This window comes from Setaria italica, chromosome I, assembly GCF_000263155.2.
Source record: "Setaria italica strain Yugu1 chromosome I, Setaria_italica_v2.0, whole genome shotgun sequence".
NCBI classification, from domain to species: domain Eukaryota; kingdom Viridiplantae; phylum Streptophyta; class Magnoliopsida; order Poales; family Poaceae; genus Setaria; species Setaria italica.
The window spans coordinates 42,125,673-42,145,699 of record NC_028450.1 but is presented as its reverse complement, the minus strand read 5'-3'; the positions used below and the strand labels follow the sequence as shown (position 1 = coordinate 42,145,699).

Here is a 20,027-nt window from a genome sequence, read left to right as displayed (position 1 = left end):
AAGATTCGTAGGGCTCACATATTCTCAACCCTAAAACCCTAAACCCTAAACCCTAAACCCTAAACCCTAAACCCTAAACCCTAAACCCTAAACCCTAAACCCTAAACCCTAAAAACCCTAAACCCTAAACCCTAAACCCTAAACCCTAAACCCTAAACCCTAAACCCTAAACCCTAACCCTAAACCCTAAACCCTAAACCCTAAACCCTAAACCCTAAACCCTAAACCCTAAAACCCTAAACCCTAAACCCTAAACCCTAAACCCTAAACCCTAAACCCTAAAAACCCTAACCCTAAACCCTACCTCTCAACTCTCAAGTCTCAATCAGGCCCCTCATCCCCTCCAAATCAGCCAGCCTTTTTTGCCGGAGTGAAGTAGTTTGACAGACTCACAAATTTGTGCATGTAGTGCCAAGCATTTCATCAGCTGCCTACCCATCCTGTTTCCAATTATCTTACCCTGGCATCAAACTTCACAAAGTCTTCATGAATTGTAAGGATGTTCGCATTACACATGTTTGTTTTCCCTAATGATTAATTGAAATAAAGGATAAGCAAATGATGTGTTTTTGACGCCATTATCTGAAATCCCAAGATTATCATCTTATCAAGTGATGATTGGAAACAAAGTGGATGCAAAAGGTACTACTCCTGTCAAATACTTGCGCTGTTGACTTTTTACAGTCTTCGAGGTAGATGTTTGACCACCATGTTGTATAAGAATATGTAATATCTAATAAATGTATGTTTACCCTGACAAACCTACACGTGATTTCTATGTTTCTAAAATCTAAAGAAAGTATTTTGAGAGCTATCAGTGGTCGAAGTTTTAAAAGTTTGACCAGAACTTGGTTAAAGCGTCATATTTATGAGCAGAGGGAGTATAACATCAGCTAGTTGCTTATGCTGCAAAAATGGAGATTGGAGAAGCCTTCTCCTACATGGCTGACCTTATGTTGCCGTATTTACCGCACTTTCCAGCATTGGTGGAGCAACAGCAGCAGGACAACTGACGGCTAGGCTTGACGGTAGTGAGATCACTCACTTTAATTAGTAGGCTATTATCCTAGATAAATCTTATCTGCTCAGAACACTTTACAAGCATACTCATTCTTATTAGGACACCGTTCATCATACGGTTTCAAAAGTACATGCATGCTAAAGCATCACATTGTCTTGGATCCTGCTTAACAAGAACATAAAGGGCTATGCTGCCATATCCATTCAAACTGGTGTGCTCTATTTAACAATACTAGCCTAGGAGGACTATGATTTACCAATTTTGTCACGTGAAATCTTGCAAGGCTTGTGGGTAGAGGGAATACAAGAAACTAAAACAAAATATTAAATGAAAACATGGACGTACCGGTTTGTCCATACGCATATGCTGAATAAAATTTCTAAGGAATTTCAAGAAATACCAGTAGCCAGGCTCATAAGCTGCTGAAGTAACAAGGTAGTATATATCTCTAAAGGGCTTGCACAAGTTTTTTGCATGGTCTATCCAATCAACCATTTTAGCTGTTGTATCTTGCAATGGCAACAACTCAGCATTATGGTGACGCAGATTGTCACAACTGATAAAAAGATCGCCAATGAAGGTGGTCATTGCTAATGGGGACATAAATGCCGGATGAGAACCCAAAAATTTCTAGAAATTCTCAAGCTTTACTGACTCTCTTTGTGGATGAGGTACTCCTGCACAATCTTGCTGAAATTGCAGAAAATAACAGGGAAGCACTTTCTTCTTTTTAATTTTACCAGAAACTGAATTGGTTTCTTCACTCTCGTGCATATAGTATGGGAACAGAATTTCAAAGAATTTTTTGAAGTCCTCCTTCATGCCGTCCTTGGATATATTGTACTCTGGCACTTTTGTTATGGTAAATTCTCTGCCATCACTTTGAACTTTCATATCACTGTCCTTCCAATCTCCTTGCCAGCAAAGGCCTTTCTTGTGCATATCAATTATATATCTTAGGTATCCTCTTGCCATCCTCCGTCCATGTTCACTTGTACATTTGGCAACAGTCTTCATATAAATCTCATGAAATTCTGTCAAGGCGCTACGGTTTTCTTCAGCGAAATCAACAAAAGATCGGTAGCTGTATGCAAAAGAAGATTGCAATCAGAATAATTCTACAACAACAGCATAACCTTTTAGTCCCAAGCAAGTTGGGTAGGCTAAAGGTGAAACATAACTTGATCCAACAAGGAAAGAAGACAGGAAAACAATTTATATAAATATATAAAAGGATCAGAATGCTTTTTATATTACACAAAAGAAGAAAATAAAGAACAAACCTACCTAATAGGCCTGCCATGGATTTTAAGTACAGCTCAGCCATCTTTACCTCAACAGCATGTGCTACCAGATATTTGACAAGTGAACCTCTTAAATCTTCCAAAACACTGGAAAATAAAATGTAAAAGAACTCAAGCTCTAATACTGCAAGTTTCATGGAATCTAAAATAGCATTAAAGCGAAAGTGTAGTACCTATCATAATGATCATGAATAACTAAGCAAGTTCTTCACAGTCATGGTGAATGTCATTGTAGTGGATGGACATCTCATAAAGATTCTGAATCTTCATCGCTTTTATTTCTGCTTCAAAATAGGGCGTTGCACTCTTTCCATAATAATTGAAGCTGGAGAATGAAATGTACAAGGAATCAACTAACAAAAAATCACATGTTCAAGGAATCAACTCACAAAGAATCAAAAGAATAGAACACAATGAATGTGCTTACTCAGTGAGGAACTTCAGAAATCTTCCAGCAACCCACTTAGTATCCTAAGAGAGAATCACAGTATTTTCTTCTTCTTGATGTGCTGTGGCTGCAGCAGTACTGTCCAGGATAACCTCAGCTTTCTGATCTTGTTGAAGGGGTGCGGCTCCAGGAGTACCATCTTGGGTAACCTCAATATTCTGCTCTTGTTGAGGTGGTATGGTTTCAGGAGCACTGTCTGGGATAACCACAGTATTCTGCTCATGTTGAAGTGGTGAGACTCCTGGAGTAACATCTTGGATAACCTCAACATCCTGCTCTTGTTGAGGTGGTATTGTTACATGAGCACTGTCTGTGATAACCACAATGTTCTGCTGCTTTTGAAGTGATGTGGCTTCAGGAGTACCATCAACCTGATTAGCTTTGCTCCTTAGCTTGTGTTTCGCCTTTTTCTTGGCTTTTCTGAAAGGAAGTCAAATAGTAATACTTTTGAGTTTTTTTTCTATTTTAAAGAAGAGTTGAATATCAATACAGTAAACTGTAAATGTATTTACCTTTCTTTCTCGAGCTTTTCCTTTTCAAGAATCTTTAAAAGCTCATCCTCGTGTTTACTCGCTTCTGCCACCTTTTTGGCAAGGTTTTCTAAGGGTTTTTCAGATGCCGTCTCATATCTTCGAATTCTACACTGATACCGATTTTGAAGATAAAGTGCCCTCACCTGTTGTCATTTTGTTTATAATCAGATAAGAAAACAGAAGCAAGAAAATTTAGAGCAGCCAAACTCACTTTATCCTCATCTTCATCCTTGATAGGACGGAAATTGCCAGTCACAAAGAAATTGTCTCCGTGCACCTAAATGTTGTTGATTGGCAAAGAAAAAACTAAAAAACAAAATCGCATCATCTCAGAAGAAAGAAGTTGTGGAATTGCATGACTCACATCATCCAATATTTGCCATTGAGCACTAGGATGGATGGTCCTCAAATCAAAGTCTGTCTGCAAAGTATGCAATGTGTCCTCGTGCTAAAAAAAGAATGAACAACATAATAAGCAATGAACATATGAACAGCTCTTGACGATCATCAATAGTTTAATAGAAACTAGAAAGGAGAAGAGGATATACCACGTGAATAAGAAGAAAATGTCCATTCCTGTATAAAACTGCCAGTTCCTGCTTTTCTTGAAGCATGTGGTCACACAGGCATGATACTCTACAAATTTTGGGGAAAAAAAGGTCCCAACATTAGGAACTAATGTCAACAATTTAAGTTTTCTTAAGCTTAAATGTACATAATAAACCCATCCATACCCATATGATGTCAGTTGTGCCTTCATATTCTCCGTAGAGTCTTTAATCAGCTTGCCTACAAATAATATCAATAGTATACATCACATAGCAATAATGATGGGATTTAAAATGCCAAATAATCTGAGAGAAAACATCTCACTTCTAATGTCATGGCTGGACTCTTGAGCGTCCTCATCGGTGGTGTTTCTCACAACCTCAACTTCGGATGTTAATGATGCAGTACACTCTGCAGAATTTTCTTTCTGAATAGACTCCATTAATTTGCGGAAAATATCCGGATCAAACAGATCAAGTACCCTCGCGGCAATGTCATGGCTGGACTCTTGAGCATCCTCATTGGTGTTGTTTCTCACAACCTCAACTTTGGTTGTTAATGATGCAGTACACTCTGCAGAATTTTCTTTCTGAATAGACTCCATTGATTTGCGGGGAATATCCAGATCAATCAGATCAAGTACACTCGCAGTTTTGGAGTCCTAACACAGAGTAAGAACAATGTCGATACCCAACTGCAGAGGCAGCATTGATCTTAACTCACAAAACTCAAACAAACATACCTCATTGTCTATCCAGCCATGAAGGAGAGGAATACCAAGACATTCCATCAAACTCAGTTCAGGGGTCTTATCAAAGTGGCTCATGCTGCAATTATGATATTGCAAAACACAACAATATAATTAATTAACTACAACACTATGCATGCACAGACACAACTAGTGATTAGCAAACAGTAACCTTAACACACCTGTTGAAATATGGATTGATAAAGAGTCCATTTGCAAAGTTTGGTAATGCTGCCAGAAGCTCCGCCTTAACCTCAGAAATCTTCACTTTGTCATGGTTGAATTTCCTTCCAAGTTCAAGGTTCAGATAGATGGTGACTAAATTGAAAAGATGTTGTTGGGATACATATCCATTACTGTTAGGCCTGATATTGGCACCTCGGCTCAGAATGAGAAAATTAGCCACAGCAATGAGAGGACAAGCAGGTCCATTTTTTGCTTGGCATACAATGTATCTGTTGCGGCCACCATAACTGATCTCCACTAACTTGTAGAGACACATGATCACGTTCTGATGGTGGACGTGACAGCTACAAAATCATATCGTTCAACGTAAATGCAACAAATTTGACAAAATCATATATTATAGCAATCCAACGAAATTGGTAGTAACAGTTGTATATACCCACAACAAATTTGACTAAAATTATTTATGTTTCAAAAATGCATGTGATTAGAAGGATGAAATTCAATCTAATTGCGAATATGAAAGCATAGGTAAACAAGATGTTCACTCAGCCTACCTTGATGCAACTCGGACATTATATTCCTTGCCTGGATGATAGAACTCAGCCAGGCCCCAGTCTATCAAGCGCAGTTTTTGAAGTTCATGATCAATCATTACATCATGCATGGGGCTTGACATCTCGATGCATAATGCCTTGAGAATAGCAGTAATCTAGAGCCTGGAATTAAAATGGTGCTCTCGGAAATCCCAGGGCAGAAACACATGCATGTAACTATGAAACATTCATTGACCGAGATTCAAAGAACTGAGTAAAGGAAGCATTTCAACCAAATAAGATTGACATAATCAAACTATGGCATAATACCAGGAAACTGTGTCTTTTGGGGCTTAACTAAATAAGCAACTAACTGAAAATATTTATACAAGAACAATATTGTAAGATCTAAAGTGCAATGTATTAAATATTAATGGCAACCTTGAGTAGCTCATATATGTAGTAGCGGATGTTCACTCAGCCTACTTGATACAACTCGGACATTATATTCCTTGCCTGGATGATAGAACTCAGCCAGACCCCAGTCTATCAAGCAAAGTTTTCAAAGTTCCTGATCAATCATTACATTGTGGGGCTTGACATCTCGACCCATAACGCCTTGAGAATGGCAGTAATCTAGAGCCTGGAATTAAAAATTATAGATTAAAATAAGGACAGACAACCACAACATCAAAGGCATATTGGTGCGCTCACTTCATATTTAAAATAAGTGGGTGTTGAACTCAAAAGTGCAAAATATTTTTAAAAAAACTAAAATTTCATAGACAACATTAAAAAAGAAGAAATAATCGGCCAGATTCTATACATGAACTCATGCCAATCAATGATTTAATTATTGACAGCAGCACTTCAATAAAATCATGACTTTGTAAAGTGGTGCTTTCGGAAATCCTAGGGCAGAAACACATGAAAGTATGTAACTGTGAAACATTCATTGACCGAGATACAAAGAACTGAGTAAAGGAAGCATTTCAACCAAATACGATTGACATAATCAAACTATGTCATAATACCAGGAAACTGTGTCTTTTGGGGCTTAACTAAAGTGCAATGTGTTAAACATTAATGGCAACCTTGAGTAGCTCATATATGTAGTAACGGACTGTTGCATTCAGAGGGGCTTCGTTTTAGCAATGGATTCTAGCTTTTTAGATGTTTTTTTTTCTGATAAGGTTGCCTCGGCTTTGAGTGAGATCTCCATATTGGCCCTAGGTTCTAAAGACTGCGCATTGCAACGACCGATGGCGTGAACGAAATGGTTCACTGTAGTTTTTGATTGCCTGTTGCCGAATTGACGGCTGGTTGATTTGCACAATTGTTGCTTCGGATCGCTGAAAGTGGATATTTCGTCCTATTGATTTGCCGGAGTGAAGTAGTTTGACAGACTCACAAATTTGTGCATGTAGTGCCAAGCATTTCATCAGCTGCCTACCCATCCTGTTTCCAATTATCTTACCCTGGCATCAAACTTCACAAAGTCTTCATGAATTGTAAGGATGTTCGCATTACACATGTTTGTTTTCCCTAATGATTAATTGAAATAAAGGATAAGCAAATGATGTGTTTTTGACGCCATTATCTGAAATCCCAAGATTATCATCTTATCAAGTGATGATTGGAAACAAAGTGGATGCAAAAGGTACTACTCCTGTCAAATACTTGCGCTGTTGACTTTTTACAGTCTTCGAGGTAGATGTTTGACCACCATGTTGTATAAGAATATGTAATATCTAATAAATGTATGTTTACCCTGACAAACCTACACGTGATTTCTATGTTTCTAAAATCTAAAGAAAGTATTTTGAGAGCTATCAGTGGTCGAAGTTTTAAAAGTTTGACCAGAACTTGGTTAAAGCGTCATATTTATGAGCAGAGGGAGTATAACATCAGCTAGTTGCTTATGCTGCAAAAATGGAGATTGGAGAAGCCTTCTCCTACATGGCTGACCTTATGTTGCCGTATTTACCGCACTTTCCAGCATTGGTGGAGCAACAGCAGCAGGACAACTGACGGCTAGGCTTGACGGTAGTGAGATCACTCACTTTAATTAGTAGGCTATTATCCTAGATAAATCTTATCTGCTCAGAACACTTTACAAGCATACTCATTCTTATTAGGACACCGTTCATCATACGGTTTCAAAAGTACATGCATGCTAAAGCATCACATTGTCTTGGATCCTGCTTAACAAGAACATAAAGGGCTATGCTGCCATATCCATTCAAACTGGTGTGCTCTATTTAACAATACTAGCCTAGGAGGACTATGATTTACCAATTTTGTCACGTGAAATCTTGCAAGGCTTGTGGGTAGAGGGAATACAAGAAACTAAAACAAAATATTAAATGAAAACATGGACGTACCGGTTTGTCCATACGCATATGCTGAATAAAATTTCTAAGGAATTTCAAGAAATACCAGTAGCCAGGCTCATAAGCTGCTGAAGTAACAAGGTAGTATATATCTCTAAAGGGCTTGCACAAGTTTTTTGCATGGTCTATCCAATCAACCATTTTAGCTGTTGTATCTTGCAATGGCAACAACTCAGCATTATGGTGACGCAGATTGTCACAACTGATAAAAAGATCGCCAATGAAGGTGGTCATTGCTAATGGGGACATAAATGCCGGATGAGAACCCAAAAATTTCTAGAAATTCTCAAGCTTTACTGACTCTCTTTGTGGATGAGGTACTCCTGCACAATCTTGCTGAAATTGCAGAAAATAACAGGGAAGCACTTTCTTCTTTTTAATTTTACCAGAAACTGAATTGGTTTCTTCACTCTCGTGCATATAGTATGGGAACAGAATTTCAAAGAATTTTTTGAAGTCCTCCTTCATGCCGTCCTTGGATATATTGTACTCTGGCACTTTTGTTATGGTAAATTCTCTGCCATCACTTTGAACTTTCATATCACTGTCCTTCCAATCTCCTTGCCAGCAAAGGCCTTTCTTGTGCATATCAATTATATATCTTAGGTATCCTCTTGCCATCCTCCGTCCATGTTCACTTGTACATTTGGCAACAGTCTTCATATAAATCTCATGAAATTCTGTCAAGGCGCTACGGTTTTCTTCAGCGAAATCAACAAAAGATCGGTAGCTGTATGCAAAAGAAGATTGCAATCAGAATAATTCTACAACAACAGCATAACCTTTTAGTCCCAAGCAAGTTGGGTAGGCTAAAGGTGAAACATAACTTGATCCAACAAGGAAAGAAGACAGGAAAACAATTTATATAAATATATAAAAGGATCAGAATGCTTTTTATATTACACAAAAGAAGAAAATAAAGAACAAACCTACCTAATAGGCCTGCCATGGATTTTAAGTACAGCTCAGCCATCTTTACCTCAACAGCATGTGCTACCAGATATTTGACAAGTGAACCTCTTAAATCTTCCAAAACACTGGAAAATAAAATGTAAAAGAACTCAAGCTCTAATACTGCAAGTTTCATGGAATCTAAAATAGCATTAAAGCGAAAGTGTAGTACCTATCATAATGATCATGAATAACTAAGCAAGTTCTTCACAGTCATGGTGAATGTCATTGTAGTGGATGGACATCTCATAAAGATTCTGAATCTTCATCGCTTTTATTTCTGCTTCAAAATAGGGCGTTGCACTCTTTCCATAATAATTGAAGCTGGAGAATGAAATGTACAAGGAATCAACTAACAAAAAATCACATGTTCAAGGAATCAACTCACAAAGAATCAAAAGAATAGAACACAATGAATGTGCTTACTCAGTGAGGAACTTCAGAAATCTTCCAGCAACCCACTTAGTATCCTAAGAGAGAATCACAGTATTTTCTTCTTCTTGATGTGCTGTGGCTGCAGCAGTACTGTCCAGGATAACCTCAGCTTTCTGATCTTGTTGAAGGGGTGCGGCTCCAGGAGTACCATCTTGGGTAACCTCAATATTCTGCTCTTGTTGAGGTGGTATGGTTTCAGGAGCACTGTCTGGGATAACCACAGTATTCTGCTCATGTTGAAGTGGTGAGACTCCTGGAGTAACATCTTGGATAACCTCAACATCCTGCTCTTGTTGAGGTGGTATTGTTACATGAGCACTGTCTGTGATAACCACAATGTTCTGCTGCTTTTGAAGTGATGTGGCTTCAGGAGTACCATCAACCTGATTAGCTTTGCTCCTTAGCTTGTGTTTCGCCTTTTTCTTGGCTTTTCTGAAAGGAAGTCAAATAGTAATACTTTTGAGTTTTTTTTCTATTTTAAAGAAGAGTTGAATATCAATACAGTAAACTGTAAATGTATTTACCTTTCTTTCTCGAGCTTTTCCTTTTCAAGAATCTTTAAAAGCTCATCCTCGTGTTTACTCGCTTCTGCCACCTTTTTGGCAAGGTTTTCTAAGGGTTTTTCAGATGCCGTCTCATATCTTCGAATTCTACACTGATACCGATTTTGAAGATAAAGTGCCCTCACCTGTTGTCATTTTGTTTATAATCAGATAAGAAAACAGAAGCAAGAAAATTTAGAGCAGCCAAACTCACTTTATCCTCATCTTCATCCTTGATAGGACGGAAATTGCCAGTCACAAAGAAATTGTCTCCGTGCACCTAAATGTTGTTGATTGGCAAAGAAAAAACTAAAAAACAAAATCGCATCATCTCAGAAGAAAGAAGTTGTGGAATTGCATGACTCACATCATCCAATATTTGCCATTGAGCACTAGGATGGATGGTCCTCAAATCAAAGTCTGTCTGCAAAGTATGCAATGTGTCCTCGTGCTAAAAAAAGAATGAACAACATAATAAGCAATGAACATATGAACAGCTCTTGACGATCATCAATAGTTTAATAGAAACTAGAAAGGAGAAGAGGATATACCACGTGAATAAGAAGAAAATGTCCATTCCTGTATAAAACTGCCAGTTCCTGCTTTTCTTGAAGCATGTGGTCACACAGGCATGATACTCTACAAATTTTGGGGAAAAAAAGGTCCCAACATTAGGAACTAATGTCAACAATTTAAGTTTTCTTAAGCTTAAATGTACATAATAAACCCATCCATACCCATATGATGTCAGTTGTGCCTTCATATTCTCCGTAGAGTCTTTAATCAGCTTGCCTACAAATAATATCAATAGTATACATCACATAGCAATAATGATGGGATTTAAAATGCCAAATAATCTGAGAGAAAACATCTCACTTCTAATGTCATGGCTGGACTCTTGAGCGTCCTCATCGGTGGTGTTTCTCACAACCTCAACTTCGGATGTTAATGATGCAGTACACTCTGCAGAATTTTCTTTCTGAATAGACTCCATTAATTTGCGGAAAATATCCGGATCAAACAGATCAAGTACCCTCGCGGCAATGTCATGGCTGGACTCTTGAGCATCCTCATTGGTGTTGTTTCTCACAACCTCAACTTTGGTTGTTAATGATGCAGTACACTCTGCAGAATTTTCTTTCTGAATAGACTCCATTGATTTGCGGGGAATATCCAGATCAATCAGATCAAGTACACTCGCAGTTTTGGAGTCCTAACACAGAGTAAGAACAATGTCGATACCCAACTGCAGAGGCAGCATTGATCTTAACTCACAAAACTCAAACAAACATACCTCATTGTCTATCCAGCCATGAAGGAGAGGAATACCAAGACATTCCATCAAACTCAGTTCAGGGGTCTTATCAAAGTGGCTCATGCTGCAATTATGATATTGCAAAACACAACAATATAATTAATTAACTACAACACTATGCATGCACAGACACAACTAGTGATTAGCAAACAGTAACCTTAACACACCTGTTGAAATATGGATTGATAAAGAGTCCATTTGCAAAGTTTGGTAATGCTGCCAGAAGCTCCGCCTTAACCTCAGAAATCTTCACTTTGTCATGGTTGAATTTCCTTCCAAGTTCAAGGTTCAGATAGATGGTGACTAAATTGAAAAGATGTTGTTGGGATACATATCCATTACTGTTAGGCCTGATATTGGCACCTCGGCTCAGAATGAGAAAATTAGCCACAGCAATGAGAGGACAAGCAGGTCCATTTTTTGCTTGGCATACAATGTATCTGTTGCGGCCACCATAACTGATCTCCACTAACTTGTAGAGACACATGATCACGTTCTGATGGTGGACGTGACAGCTACAAAATCATATCGTTCAACGTAAATGCAACAAATTTGACAAAATCATATATTATAGCAATCCAACGAAATTGGTAGTAACAGTTGTATATACCCACAACAAATTTGACTAAAATTATTTATGTTTCAAAAATGCATGTGATTAGAAGGATGAAATTCAATCTAATTGCGAATATGAAAGCATAGGTAAACAAGATGTTCACTCAGCCTACCTTGATGCAACTCGGACATTATATTCCTTGCCTGGATGATAGAACTCAGCCAGGCCCCAGTCTATCAAGCGCAGTTTTCGAAGTTCATGATCAATCATTACATCATGCATGGGGCTTGACATCTCGATGCATAATGCCTTAGTAATCTAGAGCCTGGAATTAAAATGGTGCTCTCGGAAATCCCAGGGCAGAAACACATGCATGTAACTATGAAACATTCATTGACCGAGATTCAAAGAACTGAGTAAAGGAAGCATTTCAACCAAATAAGATTGACATAATCAAACTATGGCATAATACCAGGAAACTGTGTCTTTTGGGGCTTAACTAAATAAGCAACTAACTGAAAATATTTATACAAGAACAATATTGTAAGATCTAAAGTGCAATGTATTAAATATTAATGGCAACCTTGAGTAGCTCATATATGTAGTAGCGGATGTTCACTCAGCCTACTTGATACAACTCGGACATTATATTCCTTGCCTGGATGATAGAACTCAGCCAGACCCCAGTCTATCAAGCAAAGTTTTCAAAGTTCCTGATCAATCATTACATTGTGGGGCTTGACATCTCGACCCATAACGCCTTGAGAATGGCAGTAATCTAGAGCCTGGAATTAAAAATTATAGATTAAAATAAGGACAGACAACCACAACATCAAAGGCATATTGGTGCGCTCACTTCATATTTAAAATAAGTGGGTGTTGAACTCAAAAGTGCAAAATATTTTTAAAAAAACTAAAATTTCATAGACAACATTAAAAAAGAAGAAATAATCGGCCAGATTCTATACATGAACTCATGCCAATCAATGATTTAATTATTGACAGCAGCACTTCAATAAAATCATGACTTTGTAAAGTGGTGCTTTCGGAAATCCTAGGGCAGAAACACATGAAAGTATGTAACTGTGAAACATTCATTGACCGAGATACAAAGAACTGAGTAAAGGAAGCATTTCAACCAAATACGATTGACATAATCAAACTATGTCATAATACCAGGAAACTGTGTCTTTTGGGGCTTAACTAAAGTGCAATGTGTTAAACATTAATGGCAACCTTGAGTAGCTCATATATGTAGTAACGGACTGTTGCATTCAGAGGGGCTTCGTTTTAGCAATGGATTCTAGCTTTTTAGATGTTTTTTTTTCTGATAAGGTTGCCTCGGCTTTGAGTGAGATCTCCATATTGGCCCTAGGTTCTAAAGACTGCGCATTGCAACGACCGATGGCGTGAACGAAATGGTTCACTGTAGTTTTTGATTGCCTGTTGCCGAATTGACGGCTGGTTGATTTGCACAATTGTTGCTTCGGATCGCTGAAAGTGGATATTTCGTCCTATTGATTTCTCTCGTGCCTCAGTTTAGAATGGAAACATGAAGCTGGTATCAAAAGTTTTTTCCTAGCAGAAACTAGATAGGGAGGATAAGATTAGCTATTTATTTATTAATTTGATACTCACTTAGTATGCCCCTGCTGTGGCAAGCATGCCCACCATGCTAGATTGTGAGCCCTACCTGTACCCCAAGTGCATCCTCCTCTGCTTTTGCACATTATTGGCTTCTATTCTTGTCAGAAAAATATGTAGAATTTGGATGATCGAGGCTGTTGAATCTAGAAGTAGTGGCGACAATGCAGTGTGAGTTGATTTGTTGTGAACATGCTGTAATTCATGGACTATCATGTCTGTGCGTTACATTTCTTTTTGTTAGCTATAGTTTTGAAGGTATGGCCAGCTTGATATTTCCTGTGTGAGTTTTCCCACATTTTGTTCTCTATTGGGTATAATCAGCTACGAAACACGGATACTCCACCGGGGACCGTATCCCGTATCGGATACGTATCCGATACGGATACGCCCCGGATACATATCCGTGGCGTATCCACGTATCCCCGATTAAATGGGCCGAAAACTTCGGATCGGAAACGTTTCCGCGCCTGGATTCGGCCCAGCCGGCCCAACATCACAGCACATCCCACCTCCTGCCCTACTCCCGTGACCCGTCGGGCGTCGGCTCTCCCACGCGCAGCCGCCTCACGCAGCGCATCGCCGCATCCTCCCGCTCGACCTGACGGCTGACGCAGCGCCTCCGCCTCTCGTCGGCCGCCGTCCGCTAGCCGCCGTCCGTGAGGCCGCCTCCTGCCAGCCGCCGTCCGCCTCCCGCGGCCACGGGCCGCGAGGCCGCCTCCCGCCGGCCGCAGGCTGCCTCCCGTCGGCCTCCGTCCGCCCGTGATTACTCCCGTCGGCCTCCGGCGTAAGGAGCCCCAGCCCCTGTTCAGGTGCGTGACTTCCTCTGATAGTGGTAGTGCAGGCCTCCCGTGAACCGTGAGTTCCTCCCAGTAATGGTAGCATAGCATCCGTAAAGTGCATAGAGATTTACATTTTCTGTGTAGTGTATCCAGGCAATTTGGAAGTATAATCCATAGTCTACAGAATAAGGGCCCATGCAAGCATGGATGGTGGATTAAGTTCAGGGGCAGTGTGATCTTTATAATGTTGGCTATTGCACAGTTGTTGATTATCCTTTCTTTTCAATACTTAACTGGTTCAAATACAATTGCTTGGAGAATAGTAGCATATAGATTGCAAGTAGGAGGTAACGCGATGATAATTGGCCAATCTCCAGAATCTGGATATGAGTTTATATTGATTGATTGCAGTCCCAGGCTCCCATCCTCTCCTAAATTAGAACCTGCTATCATGTTATTCTCAGTGTAATAGACCTTAAATGTCTCTATGTTGAATTTGAACATCTATTTTGCAATTTAATATGCATTGTTATTTATTTATTAAAAAAATAGTTAAAACGTATCCGCGTATCGGGTTGTTTAAGAAATTGCCGTATCCGCGTATCCGTATCCTTCCGATACTGATACGCGTATCCGTATCCGTGCTGCATAGATAATCAGTACTTGGTTTTTCTACTGCATGTCTCGTTGATATGGTTCAAGCACATCTTATTTTGTATGTAGCATTCATTTGTTGTTGCTTAATTGTTTTCTTGGACCCTACCTGCTCTGTTTGATCAACTGCCTACATGAAAACTCTATGTCTGTATGTTCCACAAAAAGAAAACAAAAGGTCAACTAATTACATATCCTGAATTATGCAGGAAACATAGCTGAATGGCTTCAAGTGCACGGAATATCATGTTTCGGCATCTCAAGACACTAACTATAAGCCCTGCACTGGCATCTGGTGTGACCAGTCAGCATCACCAGCTTCAACAGCGTGCACCAGTGAGTGGCACAGCCAAAGGAAAGGCCAAGCTCAAAGCAGGACAGCAATTGAAGCGTTCCACCATCGGGGCAAAGAAAGGGGCGCCTTCCACTGGTGGGGGTGGGGGTGGGGGTGGGGGTGGACGTGGTCGTCGTGAGGCCATGGAGCGCATTACTCAGATTTCAGAGTCTTGTCTCAATGCCTCTACTCCCCTGCGGCACTTGTCCCCAAAGGAGCGTCTTCGTGAGGCCAAACGTGAGGAGCTTGGACTTATATCCAAGGAGAGGCAACGCGAGCTTGATGTAGCCAAGGCCAAGGCCAAAGCTAAAGCCAAATCCAAAGGTACTGGTGCAGATGATGGAGACCATGTGCTGATGGGTCCACCGGGCCTTGACTATATCAGTCTTGGGCTGGTTGATGAGGAGGCAATCCCCAAGTATGAGCTCACAGTCGAGGATGGTAGGCGACTTGCCAAAGAATACAGTCGTGTGCTTATGCGGCGGCACCGTGCAAGACAAACAGCTGAGTCAACGCTTCTGACACTCAAAAAGGAGGCCATTGCTGCGCTCCCTGAGAAGCTGCAAGCTGCTGCTATGGTACCTGACATGACACCTTTCCCTGCAAACCGGTACATGGCGACACTCACACCACCAATTGAAGGATACATTGAAAAAGTGCGGGATGCTGCCAAGAAGCACTCTGTGAAGGAGAAACTTCGCTGAGAAATTCTAGGGAGGAAACTGTTTCCACATAAGGTGAGGAGAGTTTAGGCATTTTTTCTTCACTGAATTCCATTGTATCTGGGTTAAATGCCATTATCAATTGTAGAAAGGAGCCCAGGACAAACAGATTTTCATAAGAAATTATCATATTTCTGTTTGAAATGCTTTACATGGCATCCAGAATGTGTTACTGAACCTGTTTGTGTTATAAGAGCAGAAAATTTTGCTCCCTCCCTGTGATCCTCAGCTGTGCTATTATTGTAGCAACTAGCAAGATAAACAGGGAAAATGCCTTGTCCAGGCTCCCCCCAAGTAGCAATGCTAGTATTTCGTGCACTTGAAGCACTTATCATGGACTCATGCTTGCTGTTGCTTACTTCGCATTTGAAGGAATTGAATATATTAGGTGATTTGCATCCAAATTCTAGACTCCCATTGCTTATTGCTAGTGCTGTGCTGTGGAATTGATGATAAATCAAGCATGATGTTTCATTTAAGTAATTGACTTCCATATTTTACTGCATATAGACAATAGTTCAATAATAGGAAATGACTATACTCGGTAGCGGTATCAGACTCAGAATATAGGTTGATAATTTTGGATAGTTTATTTGTGAAATAAGAGTATGAGTTGGTACTCATTCTTTGTGAATACAGATGAACTAGGGAATTTAACTACTTTATAGTGCTGAGGACAAAAATGATTTGAGATAGTAAATTCGAACAAGATATCTGAGACATATTTCACTTGCAGGAAAACTGTGTTTCTGTTTTTTTCAATTAAGCTCTCTCTTGCATTCAGTAAATCCAGTATCACTACCTTCAAACATGCTATGTCTTGAGTTTGCATCTTTTATCAGTATTGAGTTTCTGGTAAGTCATTTCTTTTGTACATTTCACCAACTAATCCTCACTATGTAATTCTCCTTGTGATTTAACTCAGCTCTATTTTTTTCACTTTGTAGGTGAATCAATATTCAGTCTAATATAAAAGACAAGTTGTCAGAAACTGTGCATCTTTGCACAACCTACAATTGTCAAATTTTGTGGTCCAGTCAGAAATCCTGATTCGAAAGAGCAGCCTTGGTCTAGACATAAGTCCTTTTGCTAATTGTTTTTTGTGCAACGCTGCAGCCCACAGGAATGCTGCTTTCTGTAGCTTTTGCTGGACTGCTATTGTTCATTCTTGGGGATTTTCGATGTTTGTTGTTGACAGCTGACTTGTGTAATAAGGGCGCAGCATGAATCAGGGAGACTGAAGAATCTCTTGATTGTGTATGAACCGGTTGCCTTGATTGTGTTTTTCATGCCTTATGATTCTGATTCCACTTGCATATTCAGTGCCTCGGTTCCATAAAAGTTTCTGTGAGATATCAATAGTCAGCAGCCCTGATTCTGATTTCCGACCAGTGACTATCTATGGTCACTGCGGCTTCGTTCTAGCGAAACCAGCTGCAGAGGAACTGTGTGGCTGGCTCATCCCGTTCTAGCATGGCCTTTGCTACATGTTCTATGTAGTGCATACACTCTCATACTGTCTTTATACCAAAGGAAAGGATGTCCTTTTGTACGATCTCCTGCATGAAAACTTAACATTTTATCTGTTCTTCACCATTTTTGTATTTTTTTTAAAAGAAACACAAAGACACCTCAAATACACCGTCATAATGTCCTATTAAAAAATCATCAAAAAAGTCATCTGCTGGGCCATTTGTCCAAGCCCATAGCTCCAATTTACGGGAAGCCACAGAGCGAGAAAACTCCTTTGAGCTCCGCTTCTGTGGGGACGTGGCCACAGCCGCATCCAGTCGAGGCACCGAGCGCAGCACCACGGCGGCGTGAGGTTATCCAACCACCGGAGGAGATCGCCCGGCGGCGGCGCTATTCGACCCGGCTCGAGAGCCACCGCGCTTGGCTGGTGAGCTCTTCGTCATGGACTTATCCCATTTCAGATAGCTGAAAGCCTCAAACCCCTCGCCGCTTGTGCTCGGTTTTTCCGCTCGCCTGAATGGGATCAACTAATGCCAACTGGCAACTATCACCTGCTGTCATCGCAGATCCGGCGATGGCGGCCCCAAACCGGCGCTCCCGGCCGGACTCGCACGGCGGCGTCCTGCCCCTGCCCGCCGACGTGCTGTGCGAGGTCCTGCTGCGCGTCCCGGCCAAGGACCTCTGCCGCCTCCGCGCCGTCTGCCGGCCGTGGCAAAACACCTTGCTGACAGAGGTTGCAAACTTTCATTACTGGGAACAATATTCTCCTCAGGATATTCTCTATACAGTACTTATGGGGTAAGTAACTTCATAACTGAAGAATGAATAATTCATCCATAGCTCATTGTTTTTTCTTTTACCTGGTTGGACTTTGATCAAATTTTGTTTCTGTGTAAAGAAACCAAGAGCGTGGAACATGCCAGCAATTCAGGCTTGGTTGCAGTCTGTACTTGCAACCAAGGATTTTATCCATTTGATGTTCTCTTCTATGTTCTTCACATCTCAATTGCACTTAAAGAGTAAGATGCACCTTTTCTCTTGCAAAGTCGTGACTATGATATCTCCTTTTTGCTGCTTTTGGGTATGCTTCCTCTTATAATTTTAAATTTATAACAGTTGTTGCACTACCTGTGCTTTGCTGGGCACTTGATCATGTTGCCAGATTCCTAAGTCGTAATTTCAACCGATCCTCTTTCTATTGGTAAGTGTATGTTCCATTACATGTGAAGTGTGTTTCTGTATCCTTGGCACAGTCGGTACCCAGTGCCCATTTCTTAATGCTGTATCGATGTCTTTTTTCAGGAGATACTTGGAACAACCTTGTCTTTGGGTAGAGACAAACAATACTAAACTGAGTCTCCTTAGTTCCAATGCTGAAATCGCCTTGGATTTTCTTCTGATCATATCATTGTTCTTGTATGTTTATTCAGCTGTCCAAACAATTCTGAAATTTTGATTTTGTCTGAGTAATTACATCTTTTGACCTATACCTTTTTTTTTCCTTTCAGGTGGCGTCGTAGCATAATTCAGACATTCATGTATTTCCAGGTTAGTTATCCTCCAAATGTTCAGCCTTTGCCTTTTGTATTTCATCTCTTACTTGCATGTTCTGGATAACTGAGGGATTAGTATGACATCACACTCTGCTGTTTTGCAGCATGTAATTTTTGAAACATCTGTGCATCTCTTGACTCTGGCCATATGAATTGTTTAGCTTGTTCTCTGTATCATTTCAATTCCAAGAGATTCTATCTTCTACCCTACTTTTCTGTCATTTAACAACCAGTTAGCATTTGGTTGGCAATAACAAGTAGATTTATCATTTGTAGCTAAGAGCTGTCAGGTGTATTGCTGCTCTTTCCCAAGCAACTTACACCAATTGTCAGCACATACATTGCACTTTAACTGCATTGCTTACCAGTGTCTTTTGCATGTTTGTACAGGTGTTGAAGCTGATGTACCATGCTCCTGTGACATCCAGCTATCACCAGAGTGCCTGGACGAAAATTGGGAGCTCTGTGAATCCATACATCCACCGCTATGCCCCGTTCCTCCAGACACCCATTTCTGCGATCCAGAGATGGTGGTTCAGGTAGAGATATGCGGGAAAATTATATGCTGCTATGCGGGGAAATTTTATGCTGCTAAATCGTTGAGCCACTCCGGTGGTTTGAGACAGACAGACAGACAAATGTAGCATGGCGTTGTGTTCCAGTGTAACGCAGCAGTGCACCCTTTGCAATGTGGATTTGCGGGATGACTGATATCCCAAATTCTGGAGGGTACTTATGGTAACAAGAAGAGCGTTGTATGCCTGTAAACTCTTACAGGTGGTGCAGGGGTGGCAATGTGTGATGGATACAATCTCTTCATGATTACATCCCGCATTCCCGCGCCTTTGCGTTATCCATGGGCGAACTTGCTTATTATCTTTGCTTCGCGGCGTTTTGGAAGTAGTCACTGGGTATGTTTTCTGCCGGTTGCCAGGGTCAATAAATATACAGTGATAGAAATAGAAAAAAAAACCACGAATACGATTATCAATAAATATACCAAGCGACCGACTCCGCCGCTGTGTGGATCTACGTGTTGGCCCGGACCTCGTTCGGGACCTCTGCCAGCAGCAGGACGGCGGCGGGCGTACTGGTGCTCGGCCCCGGCCCCGGCCCGACCACCTCGGAGACCACATGCTGCGTGATATCGCGAAGCTGCTCAAGCTCTCCCTCCACGGCACGCCGTCCCTCCTCCGACCGGGCCACCGTCTCCAGATCCCGCTCCAGGGTATCGACCTTTCCACACAGTTCTGGAAAAGGTCGACATTCAGGAAAAGGAACAGGATGAAACCCAGACAACAACCAAGGACAGGGAAAGAATTCATACCGAGGCGAACGGCTTCGTGTG

General features: G+C 40.7%; 2 protein-coding genes across 3 annotated transcripts; both read left to right on the top strand.

Annotated features, from left to right (window-relative positions):
- The first annotated feature begins 13,552 nt into the window (after positions 1–13,552).
- LOC101770749 lies at positions 13,553–16,969 on the top strand. Of its 2 annotated transcripts, XR_001163017.2 has the most exons (4): positions 13,553–13,973; positions 14,807–15,668; positions 16,390–16,508; positions 16,601–16,969. XR_001163017.2 is itself a non-coding variant. In XM_004954492.2 (3 exons), the coding sequence occupies exon 2, from the start codon at positions 14,820–14,822 to the stop codon at positions 15,633–15,635; it is 816 nt and encodes a 271-aa protein (XP_004954549.1). In that variant the 5' UTR covers positions 13,553–13,973; positions 14,807–14,819; the 3' UTR covers positions 15,636–15,668; positions 16,601–16,969. The 2 variants fall into 2 exon arrangements, 1 of the variants encoding a protein (XP_004954549.1); XM_004954492.2 differs by lacking the exon at positions 16,390–16,508.
- Positions 16,970–17,383: 414 nt separating this feature from the next.
- LOC101778452 lies at positions 17,384–19,555 on the top strand. The gene is made up of 7 exons (XM_012842742.3): positions 17,384–17,553; positions 17,693–17,924; positions 18,025–18,145; positions 18,243–18,327; positions 18,429–18,542; positions 18,635–18,674; positions 19,070–19,555. The coding sequence occupies exons 3-7, from the start codon at positions 18,043–18,045 to the stop codon at positions 19,220–19,222; spliced, it is 495 nt and encodes a 164-aa protein (XP_012698196.1). The 5' UTR covers positions 17,384–17,553; positions 17,693–17,924; positions 18,025–18,042; the 3' UTR covers positions 19,223–19,555.
- The last annotated feature ends 472 nt before the right edge of the window (positions 19,556–20,027 follow it).

Excerpts from the sequence above, each read along its gene's own strand:
- LOC101778452 (XM_012842742.3), top strand. The coding sequence starts at position 18,043 with ATGCCAGCAATTCAGGCTTGGTTGCAGTCTGTACTTGCAACCAAGGAT. Across the intron at positions 18,328-18,428 it reads AACCGATCCTCTTTCTATTG|GAGATACTTGGAACAACCTT; the intron begins GTAAGTGTATGT and ends GTCTTTTTTCAG. Across the intron at positions 18,675-19,069 it reads AGACATTCATGTATTTCCAG|GTGTTGAAGCTGATGTACCA; the intron begins GTTAGTTATCCT and ends ATGTTTGTACAG.
- LOC101770749 (XM_004954492.2), top strand. The coding sequence starts at position 14,820 with ATGGCTTCAAGTGCACGGAATATCATGTTTCGGCATCTCAAGACACTA.